Genomic DNA, 19,764 nt, shown 5'->3' with positions numbered 1-19,764 from the left:
GAGGTGGGAGGCAGACCATTTGAGAGACTCTGGGTAAAGATAAAAGGGATAAAAATAGGGGTGATGTCTTGGGAGGGATCTACTATAGACCACCAAATCAGGAAGAGGAGGTGGATGAGGCATTTCTAGAATAAATATTAGAACTATTCCAAAAACAAAATCTTGTAGTAGTGGGGGAATTTAACTATCCAGACATCTGTTGGAAAAATAATATGGCAAAACACAAAATTTCCAGTAGGTTCTTAGAATGTATTGGGAACAATATTTTGATCCAAAAAGTGGAAGAAGTAATCAGGGTGACAGCCATTTTAGATTTGATTCTGCCCAATGGGGAGAAATTGGCAGAAAATCTGAAGGTGGAAGGCAATTTGGGTGAAAGTGATCATGAAATGATAGATTTCATTATTCTAAGGAAAGGAAGGAGTGAGAGCAACAGAATAGGACAACGGACTCAAAAAAGCAGACTTCAAACAAACTCAGAGAACTGGTAGGTACAGTCCCATGGGAAGAAAATCTCAGAGAAAAAGAAGCTCAGGAGAGCTGACAGTTTCTCAAAGAGACAGTATTAAAGGAACTGCAAACTATCCCGATGCAAAGGGAAGATAAGAAGAATAGTAAGAGGCTAATATGGCTCCATCTTTAATGACCTGAAAATCAAAATGAAATCCTACAAAAATTGGAAACATGGACAAATTGCTAAGTAGCAGTACAAAAGAATAGTACAAGCATGTAGGAACAAAATCAGAAAGGCTAAGGCACAAAATGAGTTACACCGAGCAAAGTACATAAAAGGCAATAAGAAGAGGTTCTTTTAATACATCAAGAGCAAGAGAAAGATGAAAGGAAATGTAGGTCCTCTACTTAGTGTGGACTCAGAGTGAGAGCTAATAACAGGTGACATGAAGACTGCTGAAGTGTTTAATGCATATTTTACTTCAGCCTTTACTAGAAAGGTCAACACAATATCAACAAGGGAGAAGGAATGCAAGCCAAAATAGGGAAGGAACAGGTTAGAGAATATTTAGATGTATTTAAATCAGCAGTGTTAGGGCTAACAGCAGGGCCTGATGAAATTCTTTCTAGGGTACTTAAGAAATGAGCTGAAGCAACCTTGGAACCATTAGCAATTATCTTTGAGAACTCCTGGAGGATAGGTGAGATCTCAGAAGAATGGAGAAGGGCAAACATAATACCTATCTTTAAAAAGGGGAACAGAGGGTCCAGGGAATTATAGACCAGTCAGCCTAACTTCAATACCTGGAAAGATACTGGAATAAATTATTAAACAATTTGTAAGCCCTAGGAGGATAATAGGACTATAAGGAATAGCCAGCATGGATTTGTCAAGAAGAAAATCTGCCAAACCAGATAATTTTCCTTCTTTGACAGGGCTACTGATCTAGTGGATGGGGAAGAAACAGTAGATGTGAGATATCTTGATTTTAGTAAGAATTTGACAGTCCCACGTTACTTTCCCAAAAGTCAACTAGGAAAATGTGGTCAAGATGAAATTACTATAAGGTGGGTGTACAACTGGTTGAAAGACTGTACTCAAAGAGTAGTTATCAATGATTTGCTGTCAGACTGCAAGAGTGTATCTAGTCAGGCTCAGGTCCCATAAGAATTAGTCCTGGGACCAGTACTATTCAATGTTTTCATTAATGACTTGGATAATGGAGTGTAGAGTATGTTTATAAAATTTGCAGATGACATCAGGCTGGGAAGGGTTGCAAGCTCTTGGGAGGACAGGATTAGAATTCAAAACAACCTTGACAAATTGGAGAATTCATCTGTCCTCAACAAGATGAAATGTAATAAAGACAAATGCAAAGTACTTCACTCAGGAAGGAAAAGTCAAATACACAACTATAAAACGGGGAATATCTGGCTAGGTAGTACCACTGAAAAGAATCCGGGGGCAGGGTATAGTGGATCACAAATTGAATATGAATCAACAATCTGATGCAGTTGAGAAAAAGCTAATATCATTGGTGTATATTAACAGGCTTGTCTTATGTAAGACATGGGAGGTAACTGTCCTGTTCTGCTTGGCACTGGTGAGGCTTTAGCTGGAGTATTGTCCATTTTGGGGCACTACACTTTAAGAAAGATGAGGATAAATTGGAGAGAGTCCAGAGGTGATCAACAAAAATGAGGAAAGGTTAAAAAAAACTGGGCATATTTAGTCTTGAAAAAAAGACTGAGAGAGGGTACCTGATAACAGTCTTCAAATACGTTAAGGCCTGCTATAAATAGGACTGTGATCAATTGTTCTCTGTGTCCACTGAAGGTAGGCCAAGAAGATACGGGCTTAATCTGCATCAAGGGAGATTTAGGTTAGATATTAGGAAAAGCTTTCAGGCTATAAAGGTAATTAAGCTCTGGAATGGCCTGCCAAGGGAGCTGATGGAATCCCCATCATTGGAGATTTTTAAAAACAGCTTGGACAAACACTTATCAGGAATGGTCTAGGTTTACTTGGTCCTGCCATAGTGCAGGAGTTGGGACTTTATGACTTCTCATGTTCCCCTTTAGCCCTACATTTCTATGATTCTATTACTTTGGTTACTCAAACTTAAACAAACACTGGACAGAGGAACCAGAGAAATCATAGAAGATTTTCTTGACACGGTTGAGACATATGTTTGGCCAGCACCTATCAATAGGGTCCCAGTCTTGTTGGCCTCTAGGCATTACCCCAATATAAACGTTAATAATAATCATCTCAGATACTTGCTGATACAAAAGGAAAAGGCAAATAATTCATTCTTCAAGGAACAGAAAAGAGCATAGCAGAATCTGTATTAGTCCCAGTAGATTTGTTAAAAGGCACCGATAATTCCAAAATCACCAAGTGGCAAATCATGGCTGGAATAGCATGAACAAGGTTGCCAAGTAAAAGTTAGGACTGCTACACACAGTACAATCCACTCGGAATGAGTAGGCTGTGTCTGAGAAAGCAGCTAGAGACCTGGGAGTGAAATAGTCTCTTTGTCTAATCAAGTGACTTGAAAAGTGTGTCAAAATCTATTATCCATGTTTTTTTTAAAGATAGAAGTGCAATTAAAGTAGCTAAAAACAGAGAATGTACAAACAGGTATCAAGTGGCTATGCTAGTGTGATGATGTATATTAATGTGGGAGTGACACTGCTAATCTGTATTAAATTTCTGATTATGCCTGGTGTGAGCTAGAAGTTTTCAGAAGTCTAAGCAGACTCAGACTGAGCAAGATACTCACTCAATTAACATTTGCTCTGTCTTTTCTCCTGACAAACTAGAACCCTTAGTTACTATTTAGCATCGCAGAATAGGCACAATGAGAGGGAAATATATATCTTTATATATAAAGAATCCGGGGGCAGGGTATAGTGGATCACAAATTGAATATGAATCAACAATCTGATGCAGTTGAGAAAAAGCTAATATCATTGGTGTATATTCTTAAATGGAAACACAAACATTAAAAGGTTGCTGCTATATTTGTGGCCCATAATATTCAAGAGAGGCATGGTCTAGTAGCCAGTGGAGCCAGGAATGCTTCCAACTGAATGGCATTGGGCAAATCATTAGGATCTAATCTGGAAAGATGCAGACTTCAACCTGCAAGGTGATGCGCGGTCCTTAGTTTCCACTGATTTTAATCTCTTTACTTCTTTCTCCTTCCTATGTAAATTTGGCATAAGACATATTTGCCTGTGTCACACAATAACATTTACCTCACAGGGGACAGGGGTGTTATGAGGATTAATTAGTTAAATATTGCAGGATGTAGGACCCAAGGGCCAGATCTTTAGGCACCTAAATATGTTTAATATCTGCCCTCCCCCCGGACCTAACCACATGGATTCCACTGTAAGATTAGAGCCTTAGTTTGTAATACAGTTTGAAGATAAAAAGTGCATGGACATGATAAGTATTAATATTAATATTTAGCAAACCAGTCTTCCCTAGTTTAATCTTTTAAAATCTCTGTAGAAGCTGTTGATGTAGAAACTTTCTTTTCCCCTGGTTTTGAAGAATTCATGTGGCTCAGCTTGTGGCTCAAAGTTCAAAGTGCTTTTTGACCCTCCAAATACTTCTCACTTGGGAGCTCTGTGGAGAAGCATCAATCCTCCATTGAGATTCTAATACTTAAATCACTTTAACTGAAAATGCTGACAACCAGTGCAGTGTTTAAAAGGTTATTGATGCTGAAGTGTTCTTATCTATAACCATCCCTGTTTTCATAATATCAACAATAATTCTTAGCACTTAAATAGCGCTTTTCCTCGTGAAAGCTCATGACACACATTCACTAGTGTACTATCAACTAGTTAATGTTTGCAAGGTGCTTTGAAAATGTAAAGCATGATGGGACAGATTCTGATCCCCTTACTCACATTGAGTACTACCTCATTCTGTGAGTAATGTATCATGCAGCCTGAATGAAGCTATCATAATCTAGCTCTATAAAACTGAAAATATTATCTATGTTTATAGTCACTTTGAAGATGTAAAGTGCTGCATAAGTGCAATTGTTGCTATTAATTAAGTAATTAATCATCCACTAGGTACAGCATGATACTTAATGTCTTTCTCTTGTGATGACCTTTCGGGAAAGTAATAAATAATGACTGTCCTATTATTTCCCTATTATTTATTTTAATGCAATATTTTACTACAGGACCTGACTTTAAGTCTTGCTTGATTCAGTCTATATTTATTCCTTGTCTAGTATATCCGAGCTAACTACTTGGAGACAGCAGTATAAAAATCAGTTTCTGTGACTGGCTTCTTGAGAATTTATTTTGCTCTTTCCTAAAATCTTGGCCTGCTTGACCTCTGCGGCCTTCACCAGTTTGAAAATCCAAGCCATAATCCTCTGTAGGGATTTAGCCAGGTGTCTATTACAGCATGTAATCTGTGATACAGCTTCCAATATTCACGCTGCAGAAAGGTTAAGCCCCCCTGTCTTTGTTCCTGAGTAAAAAAGTCCACAAGGTGTTAGTGTGTACAGGGAGCAGATTGAAACAAGCAACAGCTTCAATCAAGTCCTAAGTCTTTGTATATGCCACAGAAGAATCTTTGTGATGAGAGGAGGGAGGCCCCTCATCTGAGAAGGAGCAATCAGATTTTAACCCTTGAGCAGCAATTGCAAAACCCCTTTTCACTGGTACCTCCATTATAGCTCCACTACTGAATTGCTGTAGATCTTTGCCTTTAACATGAATACTTATTTCAAGGTCATTTTCCCATTTGTTGCCATGTTCTCTGGCACTTAAAATTAAAAAGGTCATAGAGCAGTTTTTAAACTACGGGCTGGGGAAAAGCTGACAGGTGCAGAGAAGTACATGGTTCAGACAGAGATATCCCTTAGGGGAGGTTCTATTAAAGGAGGTTCTCTGTGTTCTAGTAAGGAGGAGAGGATGGAAGATGATAAAATTCGGGTAGAATCTGATGAGAAACAGTCAAATGAAAGAGAGTCCCATTCAATTACATCATGTAAGGCAGACAGCTAAAAAGTGACAAGTTTTTTAAGTGCTTATATACAAAGTGCTTATGTACAAATGCTACAAGTCTAAGTCCGTGGTCTCCAAACTTTTTTGATTGCTCACCCCATCAGTAAAAAATTTTTGAGCACGCACTCCCTGCTTCCAGCCGAACTGTCGAAGCAAAAAAAGAAAAAGCCACTCGGACTCCTGGCCAAACTGCCGAAGGGAAAAAAAAAAAAAAAAAGCTGCGCTGCTCCGGCGGCACTCCTCCTGCCGTGCACCCCGAAGGATCTTCTTGCACGTACCCCACTTTGGAGACCACTGGTCTAAATAATAAAATGAGTGAACTAGAGTGTCTTGTATTCAATGAGGATATTGATATAATAGGCTTCACAGAAACTTGGTGGAATGAGGATAATCAATGGGACACAGTAATACCAGGGTACAAAATATATCGGAAGGACAGAACAGGTTGTGCTGGTGGAAGAGTGGCACTATATGTGAAGGAAAGCATAACTAAACTGTTCCATAGAATCTCTATGGATAGGAATTCCATGCTCTAGTAATAACAATATAGCAGTAGGGATATATTACTGACCATCAGGATGGTGATAGTGACTGCTCAGGGAGATTAGTGAGGCTATACAAATAAAAAACCCAATAATAATGGGGGATTTCAGCTATCCCCATATTAACTTGATACATGTCATCTCAGGACGGGATCCAGAGATGAAGTTTCTTGACACATTAAATGATTGCTTCTTGGAGCAGCTGGTCCTGGAACCCACAGGAGGGGGAGGCAATTCTTGGTTTAGTCCTAAGTGGAGCACACAATCTGGTCCAAGAGGTGAACTGGACCGCTTGGTAATAGTCACCATAATATACTTAAATTTAACATCCCGGTGGTGAGGAAAACACCACAGCAGCCCAACACTGTAGCATTTAATTTCAGAAAGGGGAACTACACAAAAATGAGGAAGTTAGTTAAACAGAAATTAAAATGTACAGTGCCAAAAGTGAAATCCCTGCAAGCTTCATGTAAACTTTTTTAAGACACCCTAATAGATGGTCAACTTAAATATATACCCCAAATTAAAAAACATAGTAAGAGAACCAAAAAAGTGCCACCGTGGCTAAACAACAAAGTAAAAGAAGCAGTGAGAGACAAAAAGGCATCCTTTAAAAAGTGGAAGTTAAATCCTAGTGAGGAAAATAGAAAGGAGCATAAACTCTGACAAATGAAGTGAAAAAATATAATTAGGAAAGCCAAAAAAAATTTGAAGAACAGCTAGCCAAAAACTTTAAAAAGTAATAGCAAAAAAAATTTTAATTACATCATAAGCAGGAAACTTGCTAAACAACCAGTGGGGCCACTGGACAATCGAGATGATAAAGGAGCACTCAAGGACGATAAAGCCATTGCGGAGAAACTAAATTAATTCTTTGCATTGGTCTTCACGAGGATGTGAGGGAGATTCCCAAACCTGAGCCATTCTTTTTAGGTGACAAATCTGAGGAACTGTCCCAGATTGAGGTGTCATTAGAGGAGGTTTTGGAACAAACTGATAAACTAAACAATAATAAGTCACCAGGACCAGATGGTATTCACCCAAGAGTTTTGCAGTCTGTAACCTATCATTTAAATCAGCTTCTGTAGCAAATGACTGGAGGATAGCTAATGTGATGCCAGTTTTTAAAAAAGGGCTCCAGGGGTTATCCTGGCAATTACAGCCGGTAAGCCTGATTACAATACCGGGCAAACTGGTTGAAACTATAGTAAAGAACAAAATTGTCATACACATAGATGAAAATAATTTGTTGGGGAAGAGTCACTAATCTACTAGAATTCTTTCAGGGGGTCAACAAGCATGTGAACAAGGGGAATCCAGTGGATATAGTGTATTTAGATTTTCAGAAAACCTTTGACAAGGTCTCTCACCAAAGGCTCTTAAGCAAAGTAAGCTGTCATGGGATAAGAGGGAAAGTCCTCTCATGGTTTGGTAACTGGCTAAAAGAAACAAAGGGTAGGAATAAATGGTCAGTTTTCAGAATGGAGAGAGGTAAATAGTGGTGTCCCCCAGGGGTCTTTACTGGGACCAGACCTATTCAACATATTCATAAATGATCTGGAAAAAGGGATAAAAAGTAAGGTGGCGAAATTTGCAGGTGGTACAAAACTACTCCAGATAGTTAAGTCCCAGGCAGACTGTGAAGAGCTACAAAAGGATTTCACAAAACTGGGTGACTGGGCAACAAAATGGCAGATGAAATTCAGTGTTGATAAATGTGAAGTAATGCACATTGGAAAACAGAATTCCAACTATACATATAAAATTATGGGGTCTAAATTAGCTGTTACCACTCAAGAAAGAGATCTTGGAGTCATTGTGGATAGTTCTCTAAAAACATCCACTCAATGTGTAGCAGCAGTCAAAAAAGCGAACAGAATGGTGTGAATCATTAAGAAAGGGATAGATACTATGACAGAAAATATCATATTGCCTCTATATAAATCTATGGTACACCCACATCTTGAATACTGTGTACAGATGTGGTTGCCCCATCTCAAAAAAGATATGTTGGAATTGGAAAAAATTCAGAAAAGGGCAACAAAAATTATTAGGGGTATGGAATGGTTGCAATCTGAGGAGAGATTAATAAAACTGGGACTTTTCAGCTTGGAAAAGAAACAACTGTAACCCCTTTGGGGTTTAGAGAGCATGGCCCTTTAAATCTTTTTCCTAAGGGGGAGGGGAAGAGTAAGGAAAAAGGAGGAAAACTCCAGGGAGCAGCGCTGGAGCTCCAAGGAGAGGGAAAGGCAGCCTGCAGGCCCTGGAAAAGTGAAGCAGCAGAGAACCTGCCCGAGGCCTGAGACGGACAGGGCCGATCAGGGACACCCCAGGACAGGAGCCAGGAGGAGCACTGTGCCAGGGAGGAATTGCCGAGAAGGACAGGCCAGAGCTGGACCCAGTATCACTGCTGCCCAGAACTGCATGGGGCTGTGAGTACTGGGGCTTCTGACTCTAGGGTTACCATATTTCAACAAGCAAAAAAGAGGACGGGAGGAGCCCCGCCCTAGCCCCGCCCCTGCCCCTCCCACTTCCCGCCCCCCCAGAACCCCCAACCCTCCCCCCGTTCCTTGTCCCCTGACTGCCCCCTCCTGGGACCCCTGCCCCTAACTGCCCCCCGGGACTACACTCCCTATCTAAGCCTCCTTGCCTCTTGTCCCCTGACTGCCCCAACCCTTATCCACACCCCCACCCCCAGACAGACCCCTGGGACTCCCACGCCCCATCCAACCACTCCCCACCCCCTGACAGCCCCCCCCCAGAACTCCCAACCCATCTAAACCCCTCTGCTCCCTGTCCCCTGACTGCTCCGATCCCTCTCCACACTCCTGCCCCCTGACAGCCCCCCCAGAACTCCCAACCCATCTAAACCCCTCTGCTCCCTGTCCCCTGACTGCTCCGATCCCTCTCCCCACTCCTGCCCCCTGACAGCTCCCCCCCAGAACTCCCAGCCCCCTACCCCCCGCTCCTTGTCCCCTGACTGCCCCCTCCTGGGACCCCTGCTCCTAACTGCCCTCCAGAACCCCACCCCCTACCTAAGACTCCCTGTTCCTTGTCCCCTAACTGCCCCCTCCTAAGCCCCCCGCCCCAACTGCCCCCCAGGACCCTACCCCCTACCTGTACCCTGACTGCCCAAAACTTTCTCCACTCCCCTCCAAAAGCCCCCACCCGTTTCTTGACTGCCCCATCCAGAACCTCCCTGTCCCTTCTCCTGCCCCCCCTTACCCTGCTGCTCAGAACAGGGTGTTGGGCTCTGTGCCAGCCGGACACATGGCTAAGCTCCCCAGCACAACACAAAACCCGGTCCCTGGCCCTGCACAGGGCTGCCGGAGCGGGCTGCAGGAGGAGGAGCTGCCGGCCGGCTCAGAATGCAGGGAGGGGGGGGTGGGAGGAGGAAGCTGCTCCGGAGTCCAGCCCGGGAGTTTCCTGCAGCCCTCCCAGCCGCTCGCTCTGCTCTGCCAGGGGAGGGGGAAATCCCGGACATTGTGAGTGCTTTACAAATTCCCCCCGGACGCTATTTTTAGCACACAAAAGGAGGACATGTCCGGGTAAATCCAGATGAGTGGTAACCCTATCTGACTCTGCATTGGGAACAAGGAGGGAGGTTGCTAGATAGTTAAGTGGGGAGGTGGTCGCTCTGTGTGGCTTTGCAGAGAGCGGCAGAAGAGGGCACGGGAGAGGTTTGTTGGGGGAAAGTTCACTGGCGCCAAAGACGACCAGGAGCACCCAAGACTCACCACTGGACTGGAACTTTGCTCAGGACTCCTGAACTCTGTATGCAGACACATTGCTCAGTGTCTGCCCTTCCAGACTGTGCTACTACTGGGCCTGTGGGGCCTTGGCCTTGGATGTTACTGCTCCCCCTATATTTCCCCTTGTTGTTTTTCTCCTCTCATCCTTCTGTAAATAAATATTTCCCTTGTTATATCCACTGAACTTTTCCTGTGGGAGTATGTGTTCACTCTAGGGGGTTTGGAACAGGTGCCCCCGGGGTGGAAGGGATTTCTCCTGCTGTATTCCTGCGCGCACCATCTCTTGGCCAGAGCTGCCTGCAGAGCAGACTCCATCTTGGCCACGAAAGCGCTAAAGTTATACTTGGTGGGGACTTTGCAGTACACACACACACACACACCCCTACGTTGTGCACCCTGGGCTCTTCTTCACAGAGCAAAGAAACTCCTGAGTGACTTTCATCTCAGTTAAAAAAAAAAAATGGAGAGAGGATTATTAGAAGACCTGTGCCGAGGGGCACGAATCCCAGTAACCAAAGCTGTGCTGGTGGCGGGGTTCCCAGAAGAGATGGAACCAAATGAAATTGAGGAGAGCTTAGATGCAGCTGAAATACTGAGGAGAGTAAAGGTCCACACCCGTATTTGGACATGTGAAGGGCACAAAGTGAAGGGCATGGTAGCACTATGTACTCACTCCAAGGAAACAGATCTTGATAAAGTGCCCAAAGAGGTGCAAGTAGAAGGTATTCCCAGGACAATTCTGGGGGCAGAGCAGTCCCCTCCTAGTGTGCCTGTGTCACTTGACGTGGATTCTTTAGTGCAGAAATTGCAAGCTCTGATGGTGGATGAGAAGCGGACAAGAGAAGAATTAATTTTGGCATTAGGAGGGGCTCCAACACCTGCAGCACCCAGCCTGGTGGGATGGGCCAAAGAGCTGGGAAACACTCTCAAAGATGCATTGAGGCCGGTATATGAAAGTGCTCCATACAAGCGGGTACGTTCATTCTCGGGGGTGTCACCTGTACCCCCAGGGGAGGAGGATTATGAGACCTGGAGGGATTTTACGGTGCCACTTGTCCAAGAGTGGGAATGCTCTGATGCTGAGAAGCAGAAACGTGTGCTTGAGAGTCTGAGGGGACCTGCCATGCGATTATCCGAGCCCTGAAAGACTCACAACCAGCTGCCACAGTGCAAGACTATTTAACCACTCTTGAGAGTGTCTATGGTACTACTGATAGCAGTGAAGACCTGTATTATCATTTCCGCCATACCTATCAGGAGCCCCACGAACGATTGTTGGATTTCATCAGGAGACTAGAGGATTTGCTACAGCAGGTAGTGCGGAAGGAGGGCATCCCCACCAAGCGCATTGATTCCGCTAAGTTGGACCAAATCCTTCGGGGCACCATTTGATGTTGTGGCGACTGCAGCTGAGGGAGCGGGCCCAAAACCCACCCCCATTCCACAGCTCATTCGAGAGATACGTGAAGAGGAGGAGCGATTGTTGCAAGTGGGTGCAATGGTGCAGCCGAAGATGGCAGGGAGTCGCACCACCACAGTGCTTGGAGAGATGGAAGATGCCCCGTCAGGGGCAGCAGCACTGAGAGATTTGACCCGAGAAGTGGCCATGGTGAAGGCTCAGAGACATACTGTGCCATCCTCAAGAGGGGAGTGTAGCAGGAGGGGTGATAGCCAGCGAGAAGGTTTCTGTTATAACTGTGGAAGAGATGGTCACTATGCCTTGGACTGCCAAAACAAGACAGATCATGCAAGGGTATCTCAGAGATTGCAGCAGACCATTAGGAAGCTTCAGGGAAACACCAACAGGGCTTGGGGAAGGAGCAACACAAGACCCTGAAATTCCAAGGCTCCCCAGAAAAAAACACAAACAGGGGTTACACAACTAAGGGGGGATATGATAGAGGTCTATAAAATCATGACGCGTGTGGAGAAAGTAAATAAGGAAGTGTTATTTACTCTTCATAACACAAGAACTAAGGGTCACCAAATGAAATTAATAGGCAGCAGGTTTAAAACAAACAAAAGGAAGTATTTCTTCACACAGTGCACAATAACCTGTGGAACTCCTTGCCAGAGGACGCTGTGAAGGCCAAGATTATAACAGCACTGAGAGTAAATTAGAAAAAGATCTATTTTATTGTAATGTAATCAGACACCCTGAATTTTAACATTATCTTAAAACATAGGGACAGGAAGACAAATCACAAACAGAGGCAAGTTCCCCATTGCCTGAATGAAAGTGAGGGAAAATGGATATTCATATTTCATGAAACTATAGCTATCCAGAATCATTTACACTAATGCCCATTTAAACCACTGCTCTGGCTGTGTAAAGGGGCCTTAAAATGGATATCAATATAACTAGGGCCTACCAAATTCACGGTCCATTTTGGTCAATTTCACAGTCATGGGATTTAAAAAATCATAAATTTCATGATTGTAGCTATTTAAGAACATAAGGACAGCCATACTGGGTCAGACCAAAGGTCCATCTAGCTGAGAGTAGTCAATGGCTATTAGCCAGGATGGACAGTGATGGTGTCCCTAGCCTCTGTTTGCCAGAAGCTGGGAATGGGTGACAGAGGATGGATCACTTGATGATTACCAGTTCTGTTCATTCCCTCTGGGGCACCTGGCATTGGTCGCTATCGGAAGACAGGATACTGAGTTAGATGGACCTTTGGTCTGACCCAGTATGGCCATTCTTATATTCTTAAATAGCTCCAATTATGTAGTAACTTTTGTTGTCAGAAGGGGGTCACGGTGCAATGAAGTTTGAGAATTGCTGATTTAGATATTTTATTGTTGCTAGCTTCATGATTTTATTCCAAGTCCTATGGTATTTAGTGTTTCCTCCAAGTCCCAAATCTTGGAATCTTGTGAAAATATGAGACTCTCAGCCTTCATTTAAAACAGAGTAAGCTCCTAGCCCTGATAGTTGTTGAGAAAAACTTGAAAATGTGAGCCAAGTGCACCCTAAAGATTCAAAAACCAAAAGGCAAATAAAAAGAAGCCAAAGGATGGATGGATGGAGATTTTAAGTCAATCTCATGTTTTCTTCAGGCCATGATTTTTGAACACTTGGAGTTGGCAGTTCTGACAGCGGTAATGATTACTCTTTGTTTTCAGTGAAAAAACTCAGAGGGGGTGAAATCTACCCCGTCCATTGGACCAGGCTTGCCTGAAAATAGGTTTTAATTAATATGAAGTGGTCCATAGGATTTGTGCTGACCCTCAGCTCAGGATGAATTTCATCCCCAATGAACTGAGTTCTCATTTGGACTCTTCACAGAATCAATATCTGTTTGGTATAAACCCAAAAGATCCAATATTTAATATCTAGTGGATTTTTATAAGGTCAGTAATAACTTGAATTTATACAACATCTTCCATCCCAAAGCACAGTATAAACAGATAGGAATTAAAATGCAGCTCTCTCTCTTGTGAAGAATAGCAGCACTGGCGACACATAGAGTTTCATTAATTATGGAATATTTCATTTGCATTGTGCATGGAAGCCTGGAGAGAGCAATAATACAACAATCAGAGATCTCACAAACAGGATTAGGGTGGCTTGGTAGCAGTCAGACTACGTCTACACTAGGAGCACTTTACTGATATGAGAATACCAATATACTGTACTGGCAAAGTGTTCCTAGTACAGATGCAGCAATACCAGAAGCTGCACTTTGTACCAGTATAGTAAAGTACAGTTTTGCTGGTATTACTGCATCTATACTATTGGCTTCTGCCAACACAGCTGTGTTGGTTAGAGAACCACACCTCTTCACATCCCTGAGAGATATAGCTCTGCCGACAGAAGTCTGTAGCATAAACCTGGTCTCAGCAGCACATTACAGTATTTGCCAACAAACAAGATCAGCCTTAAATCTTTTGGTGGCCCAACCACATTAGACCATGCTGTTCTCTAAAATGTAGAGATGGGAGAGTTTGTTCCAGTAAAGTTTGTCTGACTACCTTGAAGTTACCTGTTTTGATTGTCCCTAAGGCAAGCCCTGTCGCTGGAAGGAGGTTGCATTCACTGACTACATCTGCTACATACATCATTAGCAATCATACAGTTTTGTGAAGCCTCTTCACCTGCCCAAAGATTGATCTGAAAACAACAAGCAAAGTTCAATCTTTTCCCACCCAATCATCTAGTTAATTTCATTGTACAGTTACTGTCTGCTCCAGTTACTGTAAGGTAAATAGCCTTCCTTTATCCATTCTGGTTCATGAAACATAGTCTCTGCTGGTATCCTGGGACCAGTGGATAGTTTTTAACATAAAAATGACAACAGACCCACATGTGTGTTTTCTGGCTGTGCTGTAGAAGACCAAAGCCATCTTTCTGTTCTGCTTAATATAAATGTCTGTAACTTGCTATCCAGTAGCTTTGATTTTCTCTGTTTTGATATTCCTGAACTCTAGATGAAGTAGCTTTTGCCAGAAAGGAGATTGTAGCATGCATGTTCATGGCTATACTGATAGCTTCACATGGACAGACTGAAGTGACCATATTGTTTGAGTAAATTTCCAGTAATAACGCTGACCTCTTTCTGTAAAGTGCACATTTACATATGTTTAAAATATATAAATCCTTACAGATTCTACAGTATTTATAGGCTTCCTGAAAAAAGCCCGAGCAAGTTTGCAGATCTTTGCATTTGTGTCTCTGAGTATGTTTTTAAACTGAGTTTAAAATATAAAAAACTTAGTGGCTTATCCATCCTGCTTAGACTATATTGTTATTTTTCCCTCTGCTTTATTTCGTCCCTTCTAGGCCTATGATTCTATAATGGAAATAGTGATCCTGAGCTTGAAAGCAGGAAAACTGTAACAAGGATCTTCTCAGTTCCAGCTACATGTTTAGAGTCTGTCAATTTAATAAGCAGTGTTCTGTTTTTCAAATAACCCATTTTCTTCTCTTGCATTATATTTGAGTCTCAATGAATTGTTGTCGGTTTTGGGATTCAGCTACATTAATGGGAAAGAATGAGAGAAAGTATTTCTCTGAGTAGGAAGGAGAAAGTTGCCTCTAGGGAGGTCAGAGTAAGTGCTTAAGACTTTTTTCTTGCATTTAACTTGAGTATGTCAGGGACTGTGGCAGTGACCAAGGTGGAAACTCATTATTTGAGACCTAGCTCATTCAGTGGGTGGGATTGCAAAGCTTCAGATCCCTAAGGTCTTGAGATGGAAACAAACATAATTGGAATGATAAGGAAAAAAAAAGAAAATTAATTACATAAGGGACTATTCTCCCATCAATATGTGAGTCGAACTTCTGTTAATGTGAGGAAGAGGAACCTTTATGCATGGATGGGACAGTATAGATGCCCAGCCGCTGCAATTTAACTCTAAAAAATACAGAGCAGTAATTGTTTTCTGAAACAAATAATGATTAAGTAGCCAAATATTAATGTACTGATGAAAGCTTCTAGATTAGGTAGACATGATCCAGGACAGCTTAAAGTAGCCAATAGCTTGCAATGGTTTATCAAGTTATCCCCAGCCTCCAGATGAAGTAGCTTTTGTGAGGAGGAAGAAGATTGCAGTGTGCAAGTTAGTGCATCAAAAGGCCCAGAGCAGAATAATTCACTTTCACCTTGCTATAGAGGACAAGTACTAGTAAAAGCTACACATTATTGGTAAGTTTATGTGGTGGTGTTGTTTTTTTAAACTTGACACACAGTTCAAACCTCCAGCCACGTCAGCAGCCTTCCAGCTGGGCCTGCTGACGTGACATCTCCCACCTATTCAAGTGGTGGATTATCTTGTCCTGATAAATTGGAGCCCGTGTCTGGTAAAAAGTCTTTCCTGAAGTGCTTCGCTAGCCTTTAGCTAATAGGGTGGTAGGTGTCTGGATCAAACTCCAGAGCTTGTAGTGCACTGTGTTTCTAATGATTTGTAGTGAACAGTGTAAACATTTTAAGGGAAGACATTACTAAACAGGAGCACAGTTAAGCGTGATAAATTTGAGGCCAGGGGAAAAGGAAGCATGAAAGCTGTAGTGGGTATTGTTTCATATTGCACACATAGAGAATGTATTGCTGATTCTAAAGCACTTCTCCTAAAAGTGACTTTTTTATGAACTGTGCTCTTGAGGAATGTACTTGTGTTAAAAAGAAATTCTCCTTGCTTCGCTGCTACATCTTTCTAAGAAGAATCAGAGTTATTGAGTCTTTAGACATTTGCTTATTGTTCTTGTGCTTTTGTGACTAGATTACTGGCTCAACACATTCAGGATAAATAAACTGTTTTCTTTCTCCAAAACCACTGAGAAAGCCACATAAATTACAAAGGCAAAGAATCTGTGTGAGGGAGAAATCTAGTTAAGATAAACAAAAATCTTCCCTACAAACATTTATTTTCTTTCTTAGATTTGCTCATAAACAATAAAAAGGCAATTCTAATTTGTCAAGCAAAGAATGCCTTTATGTACTGTAGTCATTCATATAATGCTGCTTGTAAAACTGTTTTGTTCTTCGTTCATAGGGGAATCCCTACATGTGCAATAATGAATGTGATGCAACTACCAATGAACTGGCACATCCACCTGAACTGATGTTTGATCTTGAAGGAAGACATCCCTCCACATTTTGGCAGTCTACAACTTGGAAAGATTATCCCAAACCTCTCCAGGTTAACATTACCCTCTCCTGGAACAAAACCATTGAACTAACAGATAACATAGTTATCACCTTTGAATCTGGCCGTCCAGACCAAATGATCCTGGAGAAATCACTTGACTATGGGCGAACATGGCAACCATACCAGTATTATGCCACAGACTGCTTAGATGCTTTCCATATGGATCCCAAATCAGTGAAGGATTTATCACAGCACACAGTCCTAGAAATCATTTGCACAGAAGAATACTCCACTGGGTACATGACAAATAGTAAAATCATCCACTTTGAGATCAAAGATCGATTTGCATTTTTTGCTGGACCTCGGCTTCATAATATGGCTTCCCTGTATGGCCAGCTTGACACAACCAAGAAGCTGAGAGATTTCTTTACCATCACAGACCTGAGGATCAGATTGCTCAGACCAGCAACTGGGGAAATATATGTAGATGAGCAACACTTGGCACGCTACTTTTATGCAATCTCAGATATAAGGGTATATGGAAGGTAAGAGAATATGAGTCTTTAAGAAAGGGTAAATATGTCTGGCCTTAAAGGATATCCACAATTTTCTATCCTCCCTCAAAATGTCAGCAATTTCTACTGAAATGTTTTCCCAAAAATGTAGCTCAGTAAAAACCAGTTTCTGAAAGCATTAGACACTTTTGATTCAGCATTTCTAAGTCATCAAAGTTCTACTGTCACTAAACTTGACAAATCTCTGTACATCTTAAGAGTGGAATACTTTTAACAGCTTCTTACACTAGGTCAGGGATGTCCAACCTTTTATGTCTGAGGGTGAAATTCATCCCAGTTTAACAACAAGGAGTCCTGTGGCACCTTAAAGACTAACAGATGTTTTGTTTTTGTGGATACAGACTAACATGGCTACCTCCTGATATTTGATCTCAGTTTAAGGGACATTCCACAGGGCTCTCCAGGCCAGGGTACCTTTATGCCTTTATGGCCTAAAGCCATTGAAATCACTTGGCTTTAATTCAGGCCCTTGCTGTAAGGTGTAATTGGTCTGAAGGGCCTTGGATGAGACCTCTGCAGTGGGGTGAATTTCACCCTTTCTGCAGGGTATAGTTCTGTTTGAGAGAATGAAGACCATGCAGGCTAGTGTCCCTTACAGATGCTTTAGACTGTTCTAGAATGGATTGAAGATTAAGTATAAAAAATAAACAAATGGTTTGAATAACACAAGACTAATTTAGATAGGAACATAGTCATTGCCACATTGCTTTAGACTGGGGTGTGGAGGGATAGCTCAGTGGTTTGAGCATTGGCCTGCTAAACCTAGGGTTTTGAGTTCAATCCTTGAGGAGGCCATTTAGGGATCTGGGGCAAAAATCTGTCTGGGGATTGGTCCTGCTTTGAGCAGAGGGTTGGACTAGCTGATCTCCTGAGGTCCCTTCCAACCCTGATATTCTATGATTCTAGGGGTTATCAAACTGGGTTGGGACCCCAAAGTGGGCCATGACCCCATTATAATGGGGTTGCCAAGGCTGGTCTTAGACTTGCTGGGGTCCAGGGCCCAAGCCAAAGCCTGAGTCCAACTGCCCGGGGCTAAGGTTATATGCCCCCCACTCAGGGCAGAAGCTCTTGGGCTTCAGCTTTGGCCCCTCCCCCACCCACCTGGGGTGGCAGGGCTCAGGCTTTGGTCCTCTTCCACATATCCCCCCTCCCCCCCGGGGGGAAGGAGGAAGAGGGTCATATAATAATTTTTGTTGTCAGAAGGGGGTCATGGCGCAATGAAGTTTGAGAACTGCTGCTTTAGACAGGTGGCCATCCTGTGTCCAGCAATGGCTAATACCAGGTATAAATGTCTCATAATAGAAACAGACATTTGTGCAAAAAGTGCCTATGCAGAAAGTGTATTCCTAATACCAGGAAGCTAGGGGTTAGTTTATTATCTGAAGCATGAGGACTGATATCCTCTGAAAACGTTAATCATTGCTACAGTACTGTAGTTGTTGGAGATACATTTTTTCCCCCATGACTGTCTAAACCTTTTTTTGAATCCCACTAAGCTCTTGACCTTATTATATTTTGTGGTACCAAGTTTCACAGATTTATTTCCCATTGTGTAAAAAAAGTATTTCTTTTTAGCAATTTTGTGTGTGTTATTTTTAAATATGTTAGGTGTCCCCTTGTACTTGTATTATCAGATGAGATAAATTGGACCGATTCCATATATTTTATTATTTTACTTACCTCTTTCATGCACCTTGTGCCTCTTATCCATATCCTCTTTAAACTAAAGAGTCCAAAATGTCTTTTTTAAACAACTTTATTTTCAGAGTTTATTGAGGACTGATGCAATATCAATAATCTTTGATTGCATACAAACAAAAATCCACTTAACTTACTGGAAGGATAAAGAATATCATGTACATTCTGTAGTAAGCAAAAGATAATTGACATTAATGCAATAGACAAGGAGATTATATAGCACGCTATTGACTGTGTGTTTGTTACTGCTGTTTAGTGGATTACTTAAGTGGGTATTTTTAGGCCTAGTCTTCACTTACCGGCTGGTCCGGCGGCACGCCATCGATGTTCTGGGATCGATTTATCGCGTCTGGTTAAGACGCGATAAATCGATCCCGGATCGATCCCGGAAGTGCTCACAGTCGGCGCCGGTACTCCAGCTCGCCGAGAGGAGTACGCGGCGTCGACGGGGGGAGACTTCCGGCCGCGTCTGGACCGCGGTAAGTTCGGACTAAGGTACTTCGAATTCAGCTACGTTATTAACGTAGCTGAATTTGCGTACCTTAGTCCGAAGTCCGGACTAAGTGGGGACCAGCCCTTAGTCTCTTTTATATGGAAGACATTGCATGTCTCTAAGCATTTTCATACATGCAAGGAAATCAATTTTATATGTTGCAAAAAATTCCTGGCAGAATTAAACGGATACAATTTTGCTTGTATTTTTAATATTCAGCTAAAATATATAAGGCAGAAAATCTGCTATTTACATGGCTCTGGATTTATCAGTGCATTTTCTCAATGAAAATATATTTTTAATGAGCAAGAACTGTGCAAATCTAAATGAGTTTCATTGCACAGTTGATTTGCTACAGTTACAATTATTTGTGCCCCATGTGAAATACATAGATACAGGATGATTAATTAAAAATACAAAAACATTGGATCATTGCTTTTGCATTAAGAATTTTAATGTAATACATATATGGAATATTGCCCATAGACTAATATTGTTCATGAATCTTGTAATAAGCTTAGTGGAACATGGGAAGCTTGTAATAGTGGTTTGGATATCTACTATAGTAATCAGAATTACAGCATATAGTTCAGTTCTCCTGTATCCTTTCT

The 19,764-nt window shown here is 42.1% G+C and overlaps 1 protein-coding gene across 4 annotated transcripts in view; it reads left to right on the top strand.

Annotated features, from left to right (window-relative positions):
* Positions 1 to 19,764, top strand: part of NTNG1 (netrin G1) — a 234,529-nt gene that overhangs the window by 86,885 nt on the left and 127,880 nt on the right. For all 4 annotated transcript variants that reach the window (XM_054038089.1, XM_054038086.1, XM_054038087.1 and 1 more), the window contains exon 3: positions 16,292 to 16,932. In XM_054038089.1, coding sequence (XP_053894064.1) covers positions 16,292 to 16,932 — 641 coding nt within the window. The remainder of the gene's footprint in view (positions 1 to 16,291; positions 16,933 to 19,764) is intronic.

This window comes from Malaclemys terrapin, chromosome 8, assembly GCF_027887155.1.
Source record: "Malaclemys terrapin pileata isolate rMalTer1 chromosome 8, rMalTer1.hap1, whole genome shotgun sequence".
Taxonomy (NCBI): domain Eukaryota; kingdom Metazoa; phylum Chordata; order Testudines; family Emydidae; genus Malaclemys; species Malaclemys terrapin.
Note: the sequence above shows the minus strand (reverse complement) of the source record. Positions and strands in the feature narration are given on the sequence as shown.